Source organism: Apus apus, chromosome 2 (genome assembly GCF_020740795.1).
Source record: "Apus apus isolate bApuApu2 chromosome 2, bApuApu2.pri.cur, whole genome shotgun sequence".
Classification (NCBI taxonomy): Eukaryota; Metazoa; Chordata; class Aves; order Apodiformes; family Apodidae; genus Apus; species Apus apus.
Window position 1 is genome coordinate 152,631,362 of NC_067283.1, and position 18,150 is coordinate 152,649,511.

The 18,150-nt window shown below is 41.5% G+C and overlaps 1 protein-coding gene across 2 annotated transcripts in view; it reads right to left on the minus strand.

Annotated features, from left to right (window-relative positions):
• The window catches only part of TRAPPC9 (trafficking protein particle complex subunit 9), a 485,651-nt gene that overhangs the window by 449,793 nt on the left and 17,708 nt on the right, over positions 1–18,150 (minus strand). For both annotated transcript variants that reach the window (XM_051612453.1, XM_051612451.1), the window contains 4 exons: positions 17,147–17,268; positions 16,132–16,257; positions 11,455–11,671; positions 9,311–9,454 (listed from right to left, as the gene is read on the minus strand). In XM_051612453.1, the coding sequence (XP_051468413.1) occupies positions 9,311–9,454; positions 11,455–11,671; positions 16,132–16,257; positions 17,147–17,268 (609 nt within the window). The remainder of the gene's footprint in view (positions 1–9,310; positions 9,455–11,454; positions 11,672–16,131; positions 16,258–17,146; positions 17,269–18,150) is intronic.

Sequence of the window (18,150 nt, forward strand, 5' to 3'; positions counted from 1 at the left end):
TGCCATGAGCAGGGACACCTCCCACCAGACCAGGTTGCTCAGAGCCCCATCCAACCTGGCCTTGAACACCTCCAGGGATGGGGCAGCCACAGCTTCCTTGGGCAACCTGTTCCAATGTCTCACCACCCTCACAGTGAAGAATTTCCTCCTAACATCTAACCTGAATCTCCCCTCTTCCAATTTCAAACCATGACCCCTTGTCCTATCACTGCCCTCTCTGGTGAAAAGCCCCTCCCCAGCTTTCCTGGAGCCCCTTCAGGCAATGGAAGGTGCTCTGAGGTCTCCCTGGAGTCTTCTCTTCTCCAGGCTGAACAGCCCCAACTCTCCCAGCCTGTCTTCCCAGCAGAGCTGCTCCAGACCTTGGATCACCTTCATGGCCCTTCTCTGGACTCAGTCGAAGAGTTCTATGTCCTACCTGTGTTGAGGGCCCCAGAACTGTACACATTATTCCAGGTGGGGTCTCATAAGTGCAGAGTAGAGGGGCAGGATCACCTCCCTCGACCTGCCAGCCACACGTATTGTGTGCTTAGCAAATTAATTTAAATTTTTTATCAGTGCTGCTAGTTTACTCAGTTTCATTTATTTCTTCCACTTCAAAAATCAATAAATGCACTGAATTAGGATCTGAGCCAGTCTTACTTAAGGAACACAAGGATAAGGAGACCATTATTTGAAACTAAGATAAAGATGTGCAGGCATTGTGGTTTTCCTCTGGGCAATCTTCACTTTCTACATAGTCTAAAAGACACGTATTTCAGGAAAATAAATTATACCTTTTTTAATAAAGCAGTTTGAGTGAAGTTATTTAATAAGCCAGCTTGTCTCTAGAAAACACCACTCCCAGCAAGAGATTTTTTTAAAAGAATGAAAGAAGCTCAGAGAGTTCTACACTGCTGCTACTATTTTAAATTAGGAAAAGGGTTTTTTTTTTTAGAAAAGCAGGAAAAAGTGTTGCAGATAAACAACTCCCAGCAGCAAAAGCACATGAGAGTGCTGACGTTTTCTAGCACACAACTGAAGAAAACACAGGACAAGATGAAAAGCTGCAAAATTTGTGGCACCATGATGAATAAGAATGAAGAGTTAAGTGGCTTCTGAGAAACCTCCTCCTACTCCATATGCAATCTCAGAAGTCTTTCATTACAATCTGTCAGAAAGCATTTATATTCAAGCTTTTTTTAATATAGTCAAGCTTTTTTAAATATATTCATTCTTACAGAACCCTGTACCACTGCTATACATCAAACACAGAAGAGATGGCAAGTCTGTTCAATTACATTTATTTATATATATAAATATATATATGGACACACACACACACACACTTTTTTATATAGAAGTACTCAGATAAGTTATGGCACTGTGCTGAAGCTGTAAAAGGATTTGTTATTAATGGCTAAGCACCTACCATGCAGCTATAAATATCCCCTGGTACTTCAACTGAACATTTCAGCCTCCATCCTGAAATCAGTTAATTTTAGTATTGTAAGACCAACCAAACTAACTCCCTTTTATAAGATCTATTGGTTAGGCAGAAACAACTTGCAGGTACTTTGCCAACTAAAATACAACACAGTGCATTGAAACCAGTTCATTAGTGTCACTTAAGTAAATCTCACCTCAACTCAGTCTACATCAAGTTTGAATTTGCATTATATTCCCTCTTTAGTCTGATTACAGCTTCACTCTTGTCAGCCTTTGAAATCAATAACTTTTACTGTTCTAAAAATTAATTTACACAGTATAGAGGATCCTAGGGGAAATGTTGTTCCAATTTAAATGCAGGATTCAGGAAAAGCATTCCTTACGACTACAAAACCTTGCAAAGTGCTGGCAGGCTGGGTCTGGATTATCAGGCTTTGCAGCACAAAGGAGAGAAGCTGCAGAGCAAAGCTCTTGGTCCCCATTACACAGAGTTCAGGGGATTACAGGGAACAGCATAAACAGACCTTCTAAGAGAACGTTTCCAACACAGGATCTCTTACAGTCCGCTCTCAAGAAACAGTATCACAACCAACTCGACTCTAGAAACTCTTCTAAACGACCCTGGCCCAGCAACAAATTGTGGTATTGCCATTTTTTGTCCAGTTTCCTCATAGTTTACAACTGTTTTGAAAAGCAAAAGCCACATGATTCATAGTCTCCTCCCTGAAAGTCATCATCTCATTCACTTCTTGTTTCTCTCTCTCTTCAAATCATCAATTCATGCACCAAAAGGAGGTTCTTTTGGAATTCAGGAACACTGGAGTTAAATTAAAATCACACTGGTACAAACCCACCACTATTCCTTGGAAAGAACATCTATAGAAAGAAATCACACCTCAAAGATATTTTGACTCCTTCCCATTAAATCAAAATTGATGACTAGAGTCAGGTCCAGACTCCCAGTCAGTACTGAGGCAGCCACATTCATGTGCAAAGGGAATGCTGGATCTTTTCAAAAGGATCAATGGGATGGCCAGGACCAGTAGGATGACTAGGATGCTGCAAAGACAAACCCACCTCATTTAGTTAGAATTTCCATCTCTTGCTGAACTCTTAACAAAATGCAGATACACACTTGCCATTCATAATTTTAAAATGAGAATGAAGACAATCTAAGAAATCCATTAATTGCAACTGTTAGTAGTTCAACTGTTTCATTTAAAATTTCACATCTTTGAACCTTATCTGGTACCTGACATTTATTACCACTCATTTTACAGTTCAGATCAGTCCCCACCATAAACCATTTCTAATTACACTTTGAAAGAATTCCACAGATATATTCTCTACAGAGGAAAGACCAAGCCTTGGAATTTTTCTTCCTAAATAGAAAACCTTGATCAAAATTTTCTGACACAGACCGATCTTCCCTGAGAGTCTCCTTTCATACTTAAATTACATTTTCATTCTGGCAGGCTTCCTGCTCCTAATATATCTGGAGAACTTCTTAACTTTCATAACTGCAGAAAGTTACTCCTCAAAATGTTTCCTGGCCTGATGTTCTTCGTTCCCCCTCATGTAACTTACTGGGGTTGACATTTCTTTCTGTTTTCTGTGTTTGGACACCACATCCACTTTTACACAGTAAGCTTTTCTGTCCTCCCCCAATTGCATTTCTTTTGCTATTTAACCACTTCTGCTTTTTTTCACTGCTTTCTAATTGATTTTAATGCAGAAAGAGAATATACTCTGTGAGAATCTGCTATGACATCTTTATGCAGTCTCCACACTACCAGCAAACACACCACTCCTTTTTGCTTCTTCCAATTAGCTTCTTCACTTCCATGTATCTCCTCCTCTCAAATGTTTAACACTACTGTCAAGGTGGTTTGTTTATTTGAAAACCAGACATTGGTTATCCTGTGTTTTATTTCTAATCCTTATACTCTTTGTTTTCTGTCAGCTAAATACAATGAACAGCAGAAAAGAAAAAGAGGAGGAGCACTATGGGAAGAGACAGGAAGAACAGCACACAGAGGGGAGCAACAGTTAGAAAACAGCTCAAACAAAACCAAAAAAAAAAAGCTGAGCTGAAGTTCTCAAGAACTCTTGTTACTGCAGCCTAAACTGGGAAAAAATGAGAAAGTCATAGCAAGACATAAACAAAAGAACAGGACACAGTACCAAGTTGCTCCAGCAGTCCCTCAAAATAAGAGATGCTTTTAATTTATTCCATGGTTTCGAGTAGCAGCAGTTTCTTACAGGTTTCTAGATTATTCTTATCCCTTTCCCTAGTGAAATGTCATTTAGTCAAATCTTTGTAGGGAAGTACAGCTCCTCAAGTGCCCGTGCAGCTTGATTTTGTTTTCCCAGGTGTTCGTGTGGACATACAGAACAATGCATTTCATTAAAACCCTGAGGGTGGTGGATCACTGGAACAGGTTGCCCTGAGAGGTGGTGGAGGCCCTGTCCCTGGAGACATTCAAGGACAGGCTTGATAGGGCTCTGAGCAACCTGATATAGTTAAAAAGATCCCTGCTCTGCAGGGGGGGCTGGACTAGAGGAACTTTAAAGGTCCCATCCAACCCCACACATTCTATGATTCTGTGTTTTAAGTAAAGATCCTCAGAAATTGAGACTGGTCTTCACTGTTGCCAGTATGGGCTTGGCAGAAGGGTTACACTTCAGGGCATCTACACATTTGCTTTTGGTCTCACTGTCAATTTTTATGAGCCCAGTTTAACATTCTTTCTGATTTCTGATATATCTACACAGCAATTTGAAATTTAAATATCACCAAGTGAATGCATATGCAATCTGTTCTATAAATAAAAATGTATGTAAAATACTGCACAGTTTCTTCTTTCAAGCTGTGAGATAGAAAGGCTTATTTTAAGCCTAGTCAGACAACACATCTGACATCATCAAATTACCACCAGTCCAGGCTTAACTATAATTTCTGAAGATAAACAAGGCTTGAGGATTTTTTTCTTAGATCAAGCTTATCACTCGTTGCCAAAGGCACAGACCTCACCCCAGCAGTTGATCTGTCAGCCGTCACCTGAGCACAGCAGTCTTGAAAGCAGAATGAAAAGGTTCTGAAAGCAATCCCAGATTATTGGCATGCAGTCCCTGGTCCTCCAACTCCCAACAATTCCAGACTGTCAAGACATCAAAGTGGTCTGCCCAGCCAATGCTGACAAGTCCATCATAACTGATCTAGAGGATGAAGGGAACTCGAATAGCATTTCAGCATAAATTTTAGCAGGAATTCTTCATCAGGGAGGATGATCTCAGTACTGGCTGTTATTTCCATGAGAAAACAGCCTGCAGCCAAACTTACAGACCCTAAGGTTTGCAAGGCATGGATCAATGTCGCTGTCATGTTGAAGTGTCAATAGCCACTTGCAGGAGGGGTAGAATTTTGCCACTACGGAGTTCAGAACCACATCAGTCAAATGAAGACAACTGAGGATATTAATGAAAATTAAACTTGGGACCACTGAAAGGAACAAAAAAAATTCTTAGCTAGAGCTATGTTTGTATCATTCCACTGACCAAGTGCAGCCATGGCATTCAGTCACTATCTGAGATAAACCATAAAAAAACCTCCTGACCAAGCAGTGATCTCAGCCACTCTGTAGTATTTCTTGTGCAGTGCCTGGCTGGAGGTGTGCAAAGCTGGCATAGTGCAAATGACAATCCACAAACAGAAATCCCTCCTGATGGAGACTCATTTACTCTGTTACAGAATCATAGAATGGTTTGGGTTGGAAGGGGCCTGAAAGACCATCTAGTTCCAAGACCTCTCCATGGGCAGGGACACCTCCCACCAGCCCAGGCTGCTCCAAGCCCCATCCAACCTGCCCTTCAACACTTCCAGGGATGAGGCTTCCACAGCTTCTCTGGGCCACCTGTTCCAGTGTCTGACCACACTAAGAGAGAAGAATTCCTTCCTAACATCTAACCTAAACCTCCCCTCTTTCAGTTTAAAAATCATAACCCCTTCTCCTATCACTGCACACCCTTGTAAATACTCCCTCCCCAGCTTTCCCATAGGCCCTTCAGGTACTGGAGAGAATACAACATCTGAAGTCAAGAAACACAGAAATTGGTTCTCTTTAAGATTTCAAACCTTTCTAGGGCTACAGAATGACAGAATTGTCAGAGTTGGAAGGGTCCTCTAGAGATCATCTGGTCCAACTCCCCTGCTAAAGCAGGATCACCCAGAGCACATTACTCAGGGCTGCATCCAGGTGGGTCTGGAATATCTCCGGAGAAGGAGATTCCACAACCTCCCTGGGCAGCCTGTCCCAGGGCTCTGTCACCCTCACAGGAAAGAAGTTTTTCCTCATATTTAAATGGAACTTCCCATGTTCCAGCTTGTGCCCAGTGCCCCTCATCCTATCACTGGAAACTACTGAAAAGAGTATGGCTCCATGCTCCTTGCACCCACGCTTGACATACTTGTAGGCATTAATAAGGTCTCCCCACAGCCTTCTCTTCTCCAGGCTAGAGAATCCCAGCTCTCTCAGCCTTAACCACAATCATCTTTGTTACTCTCTACTGGACTCTCTCCAGTAGTTCCCTGTCTCTCTTGAACTGGGGAGCCCAGAACTGGATGCAGTTCTCCAGGTGTGGCCTCACAAGGGGTACAATGACCTCCCTCAACCTACTGGTCACACTCTTCTTTATTCAACCCAGGATTCCATTGGCCTTCTTGGCAACAAGGTCACACTGCTGGCTCATGGATTATTTACTGTCTACCAGGACTACCAAATTCTTCTCCTGAGAACTCCTCTCCAGCAGGTCCATCCCTAAGCTGTATTGGTGCTTGGGGTTCTTCCTCCCCAGGTGCAGGACCCTACACTTGCCCTTGTTGAACCTCATTAGGTTCTTCTCTGCCCAGCTCTCCAGCCTGTCCACGTCACACTGGATGGCAGCACAGGCCTCTGGAGTGTGACCACCCATTCCAGTTTGGTATCATCAGTGAACTTGCTGAGGACACACTCTGTCCCCTTGTCCAGGTCATTGATGAATATGTCGAACAGGACCGAGTATTGACCCCTGGGGGACACCACTGGTTAGAGGTCTCCAATTCGACCCTGCTCCATTGATCACAACCCTCTGAGCTCTGTCACACAGCCAGCTCTCAATCCACCTCACTGTCCACTCATCTAGCCCACACTCCCTCAGTTTCCTAATGAGAATGCTATGGGAGACAGCATCAAAAGCCTTGCTGAAGTCAAGGTAGATGACATCCACTGCTTCACCCTCATTCAGCCAACCAGTTATGTCATCAAAGAAGGCTAGCAGATTGGTCAAGCATGATTTAGCCTTGGTAAATCCATGCTGACCACTCCCAATAACTTCCTGTTCTTCAACATGTTTAGAGATGACATCCAGAACAAGTTACTCCATTACCTTCCCAGGGACAGAGCTGAGACTAACCAGCCTACAGTTCCCTGGGTCCTCCTTGCTCTTTTTGAAGACTGGAGACACACTGGCTCTCCTCCAGTCCTCAGGCATCAATCCTGTTCTCCAGGACCTTTCAAAGATGATGGAGAACGGCCCAGCAATAACATCTGCCAGCTCTTTCAGCACTCATGGGTGCATCCCATCAGGACGTATGGACTTATGGATGTCCAGTTCAGCCAAGTGGTCTCTAACCTGGTCCTCCTCTACTGAAGGAAAGTCTTCTCTCCAGACCTTTCCCCTTGCCTCCAGGGTCTGAGATTCATGAGGGACAGCCTTAGCAGAGAAGACCAAAGCAAATAAGAGATTCAGTAACTCTGCCTTCTCTGTGTCTTCCACCACTGTAGCACCCACCTCATTCATCAGCAGGCCCACATTTTCCCTAGTCTTCCTTTTCCTTCCTTTGATACACTGAAAAACCTCTTCTTATCTTTAACTGCAGTGGCCAAATAGAGTTCTGCTTGAGCCTTGGCCCTTCTAATTTCCCCCCCGCAGAGCTTCACTACATCATGGTATTCCTCATAAATTGCTAACCAAAGCAATTTTTCCAAAAGCCATAAACTTTCCTTTTGTTCCTGAGGTCCAGCCAAAGCTCCCTATTTAGCCAGGCTGGTTTTCCCCATCAGCTCATCTTTCAGGTCCTGGGGATGGCCTTCTCCTGTGCCTGTAAGAGTTCCTCCTTGAAGTATGACCAGCCTTCCTGGGCTCCTTTGCCCTTCAGGACTGTCTCCCAAGGGTCACTTGGTTTAGGGATTACCAATATCATAGGTAGACATGCAGAGAAGAAGAGCTTAAAGCCTTGCCTTCAGCCAAACTTTTCATACCTAAAAATCAACAAAGCTTCATTAAAAGTCCTGAAAAATACAAGGACCTTTTGACAGCAAATAAGATCTACAGACAGAATGATAATTTATTCCAGATTATCAGTTCCTTGCAGTTCCTCTCCTTCCTCCACTACTGATTTGAGCCCCTTATCAGAGGGAACTCACTGGCAGGCAAGGACCTAAAGGTCCAACGAGGTTCTGTGCAGCAGGAGTCACCAAGGAGTGATGTTCAGCCATAACTAAAGCAGAAAAGAGAGGCAAGAAAAAAACCTACATCATTTTACTGACATTCTCTTTATCATAAATGAGGGAATAACTGGAGAAAAAAATTGCACTTTTTACCTGGCTTACTATGAATGCAAAACATCTTTTAAAACCTTTCATCACTAGCTCAGTCATTACTCTGGGTGTTAAAAAAAAAACAAACCTGTTTGAAATATTTTTCCCAAGAAACATAAAATGTAACAGTTGTCACTTTTTGTTTTCCAGGTGATTTTGTAAAAGCTGCATGGCCCTGCCCTGCAAAAGAGACCTCACACCCACCACTACAATTTCTGGAAAGCATCCACAGATACATTTATTCCATTGTCATCCACTAACAAATTTACTAACTCCCACTGAAATTTCTTGCTGAATTAAAAAAGAATTTTTGGAAGAAACTGACTGAAGCTTAAGCCTACTGTCCTGGTTAAACACTGCTTAACTCAACTTCACCACATTCTCCTTCTACAAGTTCCTTGTCCCAAGTACAGAGCCAAGGATCGTTGCTGGTCCCTTAGATGAATTCTGTATCCACAACATGAATGTCCTGTCAGAAATCACATTTTATCAGAAAACTTGTGGTAGATGCAGTCTGAAGTATAGTACACTCTTCTGAATTTACTTTTCAATCTCAAGTCCTCTCAGTCTCTTAATTAATATCACTTATGAGAGCTGTTAGGATTTGAAAATACTACCTATTTTTTAATCCAGATACAAATTCAGCCCTATGATAATTTTCTTAGTACAAGAATAGCTGGGGAGAGACTTTTTACAAGGGCATGTATCTAGTGATAGGACATGGGGTGATGGTTTTAAATGGAAAGAGGGGAGATTTAGGTTAGACATCAGGAAGGAATTCTTCAGTACGAGGGTAGGAAGGCACTGGAACAGGTTGCCCAGGGAGGCTGTGGAAGCCCCATCCCTGGAGGTGTTCAAGGCCAGGTTGGATGGGGCTTGTGCAGCCTGGGCTGGTGGGAGGTGTCCCTGCCCATGGCAAGAGGGTTGGAAGTAGATGATCTTTAAGGTCTCTTCCAACCCAAACCATTCTGTGATTCTATGTTTCTATTTACAGAGGAAACAGAGCATTAAGGCTTGAGGCCGTCAATCTTTGGATGGAAAACATTAAAGGAAATTTTATTTTAGCTACTACACATCAAGGTCAGGCCACTAATGCTTAAAACTCTTTATTCTGCACACGTGATTGCTTACCATCCCTAACTTCTGTGCTCTCCAGTACTTCTCAAATGAAGTTTATTTCAAAACAAAGTAACAGGATTTGACTGTAGGACAGAAGACAACAGACACATCTTTTTTTAAAACCATACCTTGATCGGAAAGAAAATCCAGCATGGTCTGCAGAAGAAAAGAGAGATGCCTGACACACAGAGCAGGATTCCCCATTCTTCTGGATGCATACACCAGCTCGTGAAGCAAACGCATCTGCACTGCAGCCCATCCCCTGTGGGTTCCTACGAAGCAAATCAGACAGGGAGCACTTTTTAAAGCCACAAGTCCTCACAAATCAACTGGTTTGGGCTTTCTTTATAGACTAAGAAGTAATTTCATGACACTGACACACATCGCCCAACGGAAGCAGTAATTACAAACTCTGAATCTTGTACTCAAAACAAAAGACAAATTAGGATCTTTGAGTTGATGTGAAGGTTTAAATGTGAAAGCAATTTTTGTTGTGTATGCTTCTCTATCAACTTATACATTGACCATGAGAATTCAGAAACTGAAGCTAACACTTCCCATGAAGTAAAAACAAAACGATACACAAAAACATTAAAAGTTTATAGTTTTTAAATTCTCTAAACAGGAAATTCACATTAGGTTTCATACAGAAACTTCATTTTTAATACTTATCAAGTACTTTCTAACTCTCTTCAAAGACCAAGCAAAAGATGTTGTCTCTAAATGGATTTCTGGCCATTAAAAGTTCATAAAAAGCAATAAAATTACAGGACATGAAGCACATTTCCTGATTTGGAGTCTTTAAAAACATTTCAGACTACAAATTATTTCATCTTTGCAAATTATCTATGGCAACAACAAATAGATCACCATAATGAAACTTTTATTTCAAATACATAATATGCCAAATGCATAATACTCTTCATGAAACTTAACCTGCTTCTAGTAGTAAGCAAGTGCAATAATTTTAAAACAACAGATATTCCAAGATGGGCAATACTTCATAAACTTCTAAACAGCCTTCCTTCTAATGTTACCCTTCAGCATTTGACAAACTTTTCTAGAAATATTTACCACAACCAACGTTTCAGACCTCATATATTGCACACAAGAGTCTTTTTTTTTTTTTTTCAAAGTGTGAAATGTCGTTCTTATCAAGTAGTTCTTACAGTTTACTGTGATATTTCCATGTGTCACTAAAATAGCCATTTTAGGGGTAAAAATCTGACAAAGCATCTCGGTGCAACAAAGGTAATGCTATTTAACATCTTTGTCAGTGACCTGGACAGTGGCATTGAGTGCACCCTCACCAAGTTTGCTGGTGACACCAAGCTGTGTGGTGAGGTTGACAGGCTGGAGGGAAGGGAGGCCATCCAGAGGGACCCTGACAGGCTGGAGAGGTGGGCTCATGCAAACGGCATGAAGTTCAACAAAAGTGCAAGATTCTGCACCTGGGCTGGGGCAACCCCAAGCACAAATACAGGCTGGGGGGGAAAGGACTGAAAACAGCCCAGAGGAGAAGGACCTGGGGGGGATGGTGGATGAGAAGCTCAACATGAGCCGGCACTGTGCACTGGAGGCAGAAACCAACCATGTCCTGGGCTGCATCAAAAGAAGTGTGACCAGCAGGGCAAGGGAGGGGATTCTGCCCCTCTGCTCTGCTCTGGTGAGACTTCATCTGGAATATTGTGTACAGTTCTGGGACCCTCACCACAAGAAAGATATAGACCTGTTGAAGAGGGTCCAGAGAAGGGCTGGAGCAGCTCTGCTCTGGAGACAGGCTGAGAGAGTTGGGGTGTTCAGCCTGGAGAAGAGAAGGCTCCAGGGAGACCTTAGAGCACCTTCCAGTGCCTGAAGGGGCTCCAGGAAAGCTGGGGAGGGGCTTTTTACCAGGGCTTGTAGTAAGAGGACAAAAGGTAATTGATTAAAACTGTAAGAGGGGAGACTGAGGTGAGACATTTGGAAGAAATTCTTTGCTGTGAGGGTGGTGAGACATTGGAACAGGTTGCCCAGGGAGGGTGTGGAAGTCCCATCCCTGGAAGGATTCAAGAGCAGGCTGGATGAGGCTCTGAGCAACCTGATCTAGCGGGAGGTCTCCCTGGCCATGCAGGGGGTTGGATCTAGATGATCTTTAAGATTCCTTCTGAGCCATACCATCCTGCGATACTATAAAGTTATTTTGGTGTCATGTGAAATCTCTCAAGGAAATTAGTTACAGACATCCAGCAGAGAGGCCTACACCGCTAATCCACGCTTTCCCAGAGACACTTACCTTTGCTGAAATCCTTAGGATCCAGTGACAAGCTGTATCCAGGGAGAGTTTCCAGCAGCAGCTTGTAGCAGGCCCTCCAGCCAGGCTCTGGGATGCTGGGAGCAGCGCACTGCATGGCCGCGATCCGCTTGAAAAACGCCGACTTGCGGTGGAAACCAATTCGCTCGTACAGCTCAGACAGGATGCTGTAACGCTGGATCTTCTCCTCTTCTGAAAGCTGACATTTCAGGGGGGGGAAGAGAAAAGGACTGGTTGAATCACAGCATATATCCAAGTTTAGAAAAGAAATCTTAAAAAGAAATGGGGGTTGAGAGAAATGTAGCAGACATCGCTCCAGAAGGGCGGTAAATGTGCAGCCCATCAGGACAGCTCCTACTGCCAGGAAAACTCAAGCTTCCTTCCAGTTCAACAGCCAACAAAAACAGCCAAGGTAAGAGTTCTTTAGGAACTTTATTTGTCAGTGGTACTAACAAGTAAGTAGTCAAAGCAGTTAATAACAGCCACACATTTGATGGAAGATATTTAACGTTCTATTCATGTGCAAAGTAAGAACACAAAAATACACCACTTCCAAAATCTATTCATTTACCAAGTTAAATATTTTCATTGCTTGAAGATACAATCTGATTACTAATCTTTACCATCTCAGGATATGGAATCAAAGTAACTACTGTCTCAATTTTTATGTTTCTGATATTGCAAATCTCAACATTTTCATTCCATGATACTACACACATGCAAACTGACAACCAGCAAGGAAGACAACAGGCTCAGAAAGTTGAGGTTGTTCAGCCTGGAGAAGAGAAGGCTCCAGGGAGACCTTAGAGCACCTTCCAGTGCCTGAAGGGGCTCCAGGAAAGCTGGGGAAGGACTTTTTATAAAGGCATTTAGTGATAGAAGTAATGGTTTCAAACTGAGAGAGGGTAGATTTAGATTAAATATTAGGAAGAAATTCTTCACTGTGAGGGTGGTGAGACACTGGAACAGGTTGCCCAGAGAAGCTGTGGCTGCCCCATCCCTGGAGGTGTTCAAAGGCAGGTTGGATGGGGCTTGGAGCAACCTGGGCTGCTGGGAGGTGTCCCTGCCCATGGCAGGGGGTGAGATTCCATGATCTTTAAGGTCCCCTCCAAACCAAACAATTCAATTAGTTTATTAAGTTAGTGAAAGGTTATGCCCCATTAGGCTTAAAGTTGAAACGAACTCAATGAGAGAAGCACAACATGCTTTTATAGTTTGTTAATACATGGGAACAAGTCCCAAGTAACCATTCCTTCCCCTCTGCTTTGGATGACAATCTTGCTTTGAAATCAGACACCCAAGGAGCAAACTGTTACAGAAACTCTGGAAACTACCAGCTACTTCAAGTAACCATCCCAGTAACCAGCAACACTGAGTTCTGAAGGTGGATGATTACTGACACCTAGTGCACAGTATCTGGCATGCACAACCAAAAGCAATATAAAATATTTTAAATTACTCTAAAGCTGCTAACACCTTTTGCAAAGGTGCTTAAAATTACAAACTTCATGTGAAAATAGCACTAAAGGATAGAAACATCATTCCCCCAACTCATCCCTCAAAACTGAAAGTATCAATCAGAGGATTCTGTGCACTTAACTTTAGATACTTAAAGCCTTGGAAACTCAAGAGTAGATGGTAGCCACAGTGTTTAACTTTTATAGATATAGGTCTTATAAATGAAGCTTCAAAACATCTCAATCACTTAAATCCTAACGTAATTAGAAAAAAATGATCTTTTTTCAGAAGTCACTTCTGATTCTGTACACAGGGATATGAGAAACTTCAAAGCATTCTGGAGTCTTCACAAGGCACCACGACCTTATCTGACAGTTCCAATCTCAGTACCTCAGGATACGAAGAGACACAGACAGATAACCTAGCAAATCATTTTGGGAAGTTTCAGGCAGCTTTTGAAGCTGGAGGTGCTATATATATCCTTCAGAATTGACAACACAAGGTTGTTGCAAAAATACTGCCCATCCATATAAAAAAAAACAATCCCTGGAACAGGAGATGCAAAAAGGCAATTGTACCAAGCTGAAAATTTCCAGGAATCAATGCAGCCAGAAAGAATATGAGACACAAAAAGAAAACACAAAACAATTCCAAACCACTTTATCAGAATACCCAAATGCTGCCGTTCAGAAAGAACACAAGGTGTCAAACTAAGGTTACCTACTCCAACAGAAAGAAAACTGCTCCACCTTTTTATTTTCCCCTTTTTTCTATTTGTGCCATTTTTTCGAAGTTAGCATGAGATTAAAAATATGGCAGCAGAGTTGAAATGACCATGAGCATTTGATCACACAGTTAGGAAAGCTTAAAAACTATCAAAAGCTCAAATACATAACACTGCCAATGTTCACACATGTATGGAAACTGAATATTTAAGATGAGAAAAGGTAAGGCTGTTCTATTTATGTATACATCAGTGCTTACTAATAATTGGAACTACTAGCAGAGAGGCAAGAGATTCTCAGAAAGTCTTATTTTTATCATATCTGAGTAAATTCTTAATACTACTTCCTAACTTACTGCTTAATGATCATCAGAAAAGTTACTCAAATATTTTATGCAGCTGCAGGAACTGGTTTTTCACCACAAAGATTTTAAAAAGTGAGTTTTTCTACAGCACAAATACTTAATGTGGTACCACTGAGGGATTCAAAAAGGAAAAGAAGAAAAAAAACCCACACAGATTTCCCAAGCAATTAACTCTTGGAAGTCTGCAGCAGGCATTCCCCAAGCCACTAGTGCAGCACTCAAACACGTATTTCCTGACCTTTCAAATTCATAAAAGCTTAAGGCCTACAAAGTGGCTGCAAAACAGCCAACACCTGAAGCACAGGTTGCCCAGAGAGGTTGTGGCTGCCCCATCCCTGGCAGTGTTGAAGGGCAGGTTGGATGGGGCTTGGAGCAGCCTGGGCTGGTGGGAGGTGTCCCTGCCCATGGCAGGGGGGTTGGAACTGGATGATCTTTAAGGTCCCTTCCAACCAAACCATTCTGTGATTATCTTTTCCATCTGGTTATTTTTCATTTAACTGCTATAACAAGCCAAGTTAGCAATTGCACCTGTACAGGCTGTAGTTCACTATCCAAGCAACTGAGCCAGCTTTTGTCACAGGCTTTTTTGACAAACTTTCTAGAGGGTAGCTTTTTACTTGTTTGTTGTTGGGGTTTTTTTTAGAAAAAAACTTACTATATTAAAATTCTATTATCTCACTTCCTTTGTAATTGGATCTTACACTGTATTCCTCATAACTGGATGCAAAGACAAGCCTTATTACCCTGTAGCTCCCCCATATCAGAAAACACCAATTACATGTTACTAGACTGGGTAAGAGATTGAATATATGGAAAGAAAGTAGTTTTCCTGTTTATCAAAGGCATAAGCTTTATCCTGGGAGGTGCTTTTTTTCTGCCATTGAATACTGGTTGTCCTGATGTTCTATCTACCTGCAAGAAAAAAAAACACACTGTCCTACAGTTTGTTTCCCTAACCTATCACAGGATGACTTCTGCTTTGTGTTAGGCCAAATGATAAACATAACTATTACCTGCTTCTATGTTACATAAAATACATCCTGAAGAGCTGTAAATATAATTCCCAGCCATACCAATATTTCTGAAGAAAACACTCCCCAACACTGAAAAAATTATCTTACTCATAATTATCCTAATAATGCTTTCTAGAAATGTTTCCACCCAGGAAAATGAAAAAAGGAAGTAGATATTTAGGAGCTAGATGAATGTCATACTTGACTGAAATCAATAAAGGAAAAGGCTGGTTCACAACTCAACAGTGGCCTCAATGCCCAAATAATCTATATTGTCAAGGTCTCCCTTTGCTGTTGTTTTTTTAAAGTAACCACATACTGAATTTCTCCAGTGGCATCACAGTAGTAGCAGCTATAGCTGACATAATGAAATTAACAAGTGATCATCAGGTACACAAGGTACAGCAGAAGATTCAGTGGAAAAGACCCAACCCAAACTATTAATATTGGACTTTTTTAATTTTTAAAAATCAGTGACTACCAATATCACTCTTGATAGGCAGGTGCACAGATTCCAAGGCTGCAACAGCCCAGGGATTTCTTTGTTTGGAGGCAGCAGCTTGAGCCATTTTTCTGCTGTACCATCTGGATAAATAATTTTTTTATATATAAAAAGATTTGATACTTTCAGAGTCTGCTACAGGAAACCTAGGGCCAAACCTAAGGAAAAAAAGAAGCACTTAAGAGTGAGAATGTGTTTGTGAAAGGGACTGAAAGGGGCACCCATGAGCTCTCTGGAGTCACCCACTGCAAAGGCACTCCAGTCCTGCAGGGAAGACTCAGGTGGTGTGTGTGCAGCTCCCAGGATGGCCTGCATGTGCTCAAGTGGCTTCTCCATTAACAACAACAATGGGATTCTTTTCTTCACAAGGGAATATAAACATTAGAGTCTTTAATCTCAAACTAAGTCCTCATGTTTTTAAATAAACTCTGAAGACCTTTTAAACCAGACTCACAGATATGAAAAACCTCAGAAGTCGAGTCCTAGTGAGGAGGTATTGATACAGAAAATAAACTGGAGTCTCCTGAATTGAGTAACTTTGACAATTAAGCATTATCTCTCAAGTGAGAAGAGGAAAACTGGACTTTCTGCACTGACCTGACGGAGGTTGATATAAACTGCATTCTGAAGAAACTCAGAGGCTTCCATGCTCCTTTTCTGTATTGCAAGGACTCTCACAGCCTTCACACAGGCTTCCAGTTCAATTACCCCAGCATTCTTGTACTTGGAGAGAGAAATTAAAAGAATATTGAAGTATTATGCCTGGTAGATTTGATAAGTATTTTTGCTAAATACATAAATCAGCTGTCAGAGATTCCCAAATGTAGCAATTCCTTAAACTAGTAATTAAAGTGTTAAATTATCAACATAGGCCCAGGTGAAAATTAAGGTGTCATCTAAAATGTTACTATGCAGAACAACAGTTCTCAGCCTCTCCACTCACTTTTCGGATTTTGAGACACAGCACAGCTTCAGTCTGAGAGTTCAGATGAGGAGAAAAGTTGGCAATATTAGTATCATTTTGGATAACCTCATATAAACAGCAGTTACGGGTGGTGTGTCCACAAAAAAGACACTGTCATTAGGCTCATAAGCAAAAATCAGTTTTGCAGTAATTCTTCATCACCTAAAACTGCTCTGTCATGATAAACAAATAATCAATTTTGCCTTTTCCACTAGTTACAAAACACACTATATAGTACAGGAAGCTGCAGCAAAAGCATCTCGGGGTTGTTCAGCCTGGAGAAGAGAAGGCTCCAAGGAGACCTCAGAGCACCTTCCAGTGCCTGAAGGGGCTACAGGAAGGCTGGGGAGGGGCTTTTCACAAGGGCTTGGAGTGAGGGGACAAGGGGGTATGAATTAAAACTGTAAGAGAGGAGACTGAGGTGAGACATTAGGAAGAAATTCTTTAGTGTGAAGGTGGTGAGACATTGCAACAGGTTGCCCAGGGTCCATCCCTGGAAGTGTTCAAAGCCAGGTTGGATGGGGCTTGGAGCAACCTGGTCTAGTGGGAGGTGTCCCTGCCCATTCAGGGGGGTTGGAACTAGATGATCCTTAAGGTCCCTTCCAACCCAAACCATTCTGTGATTCTACAAAAAGTCAGTAGGATTACCTTGCCATAGTAAGAAATGGCTTCTTTATATTTATCTATGATGTCTTCAGGGCTAAGGCAGTTCTTGGCACGTCCTATCTCAGCACTGGTGTCTGCATTTATACCATTGGAAGTCAGTGCACCTGGAACAGAAAAGGGTAAGAAATGAGCAGAAAGACCTTTAGCAAATGCTAAATATCTAAGTAGAAAATTAAGATGTGCTGCAGGTTTGAGCAACACATACACAAAGAATATTTGCCCTACCTAGAAAGAAATCATGTCCTACCTATAAAACACTGATTCTGTTTTACTATGCTATTTTAAAGAGTACAAATGAAAAATTGATTCAATCATAAATCAGCAAACAGAAAATAATCTTTAATTTAGTAAAAACCAGATATATTCACCATCTTTTACAATTATCTGAATAGTTAGACTATGAATTAAATATCAGATTGCTAAAATTAGGTTATGGCCACATCTGAATATGCAATTTTAATCTTTGTATTATTCTTTGTTTTACTTAAAAATTTTATTTCTAGAGCACACCTAAGAAAAAAAGTGCCTTTTTTATAAACTAATTATTACAACAGTGCCCTTCTCCTCCAGTCATTCAAAATAAATACTTCTCTTCCCTATGTCTGATAATAGAAAACCAAGTGCTACACTTGGTGTTACAAAGGCCATCAAATCTGAGCCTTTCACATTAAAAAAATAATTACCTGAAGCTCAGACAAAACAGTAAGAAATTGATTTTTTTTTATATAAGAAAGGTGAGAGACAGAAAGAATCTTTACATAGACAAGGGATAAGAACCTGAACAGAAGCCACGGAAATCTGGGGTATTGCAAAGAAGACAGAAATTTTATTTCTAAAACTTAATTTTATTGCAAAGTTAACAAAATAAAATTGAAAACGTACAGCAAAGGCTTGCCAAGGCTCTATGCCTTTTTATATGTTACTTAATCCATAGGATTATACAGTACTTTATTCCTCCAAGAGGTTTCTCTAATAAAATGGCAAAA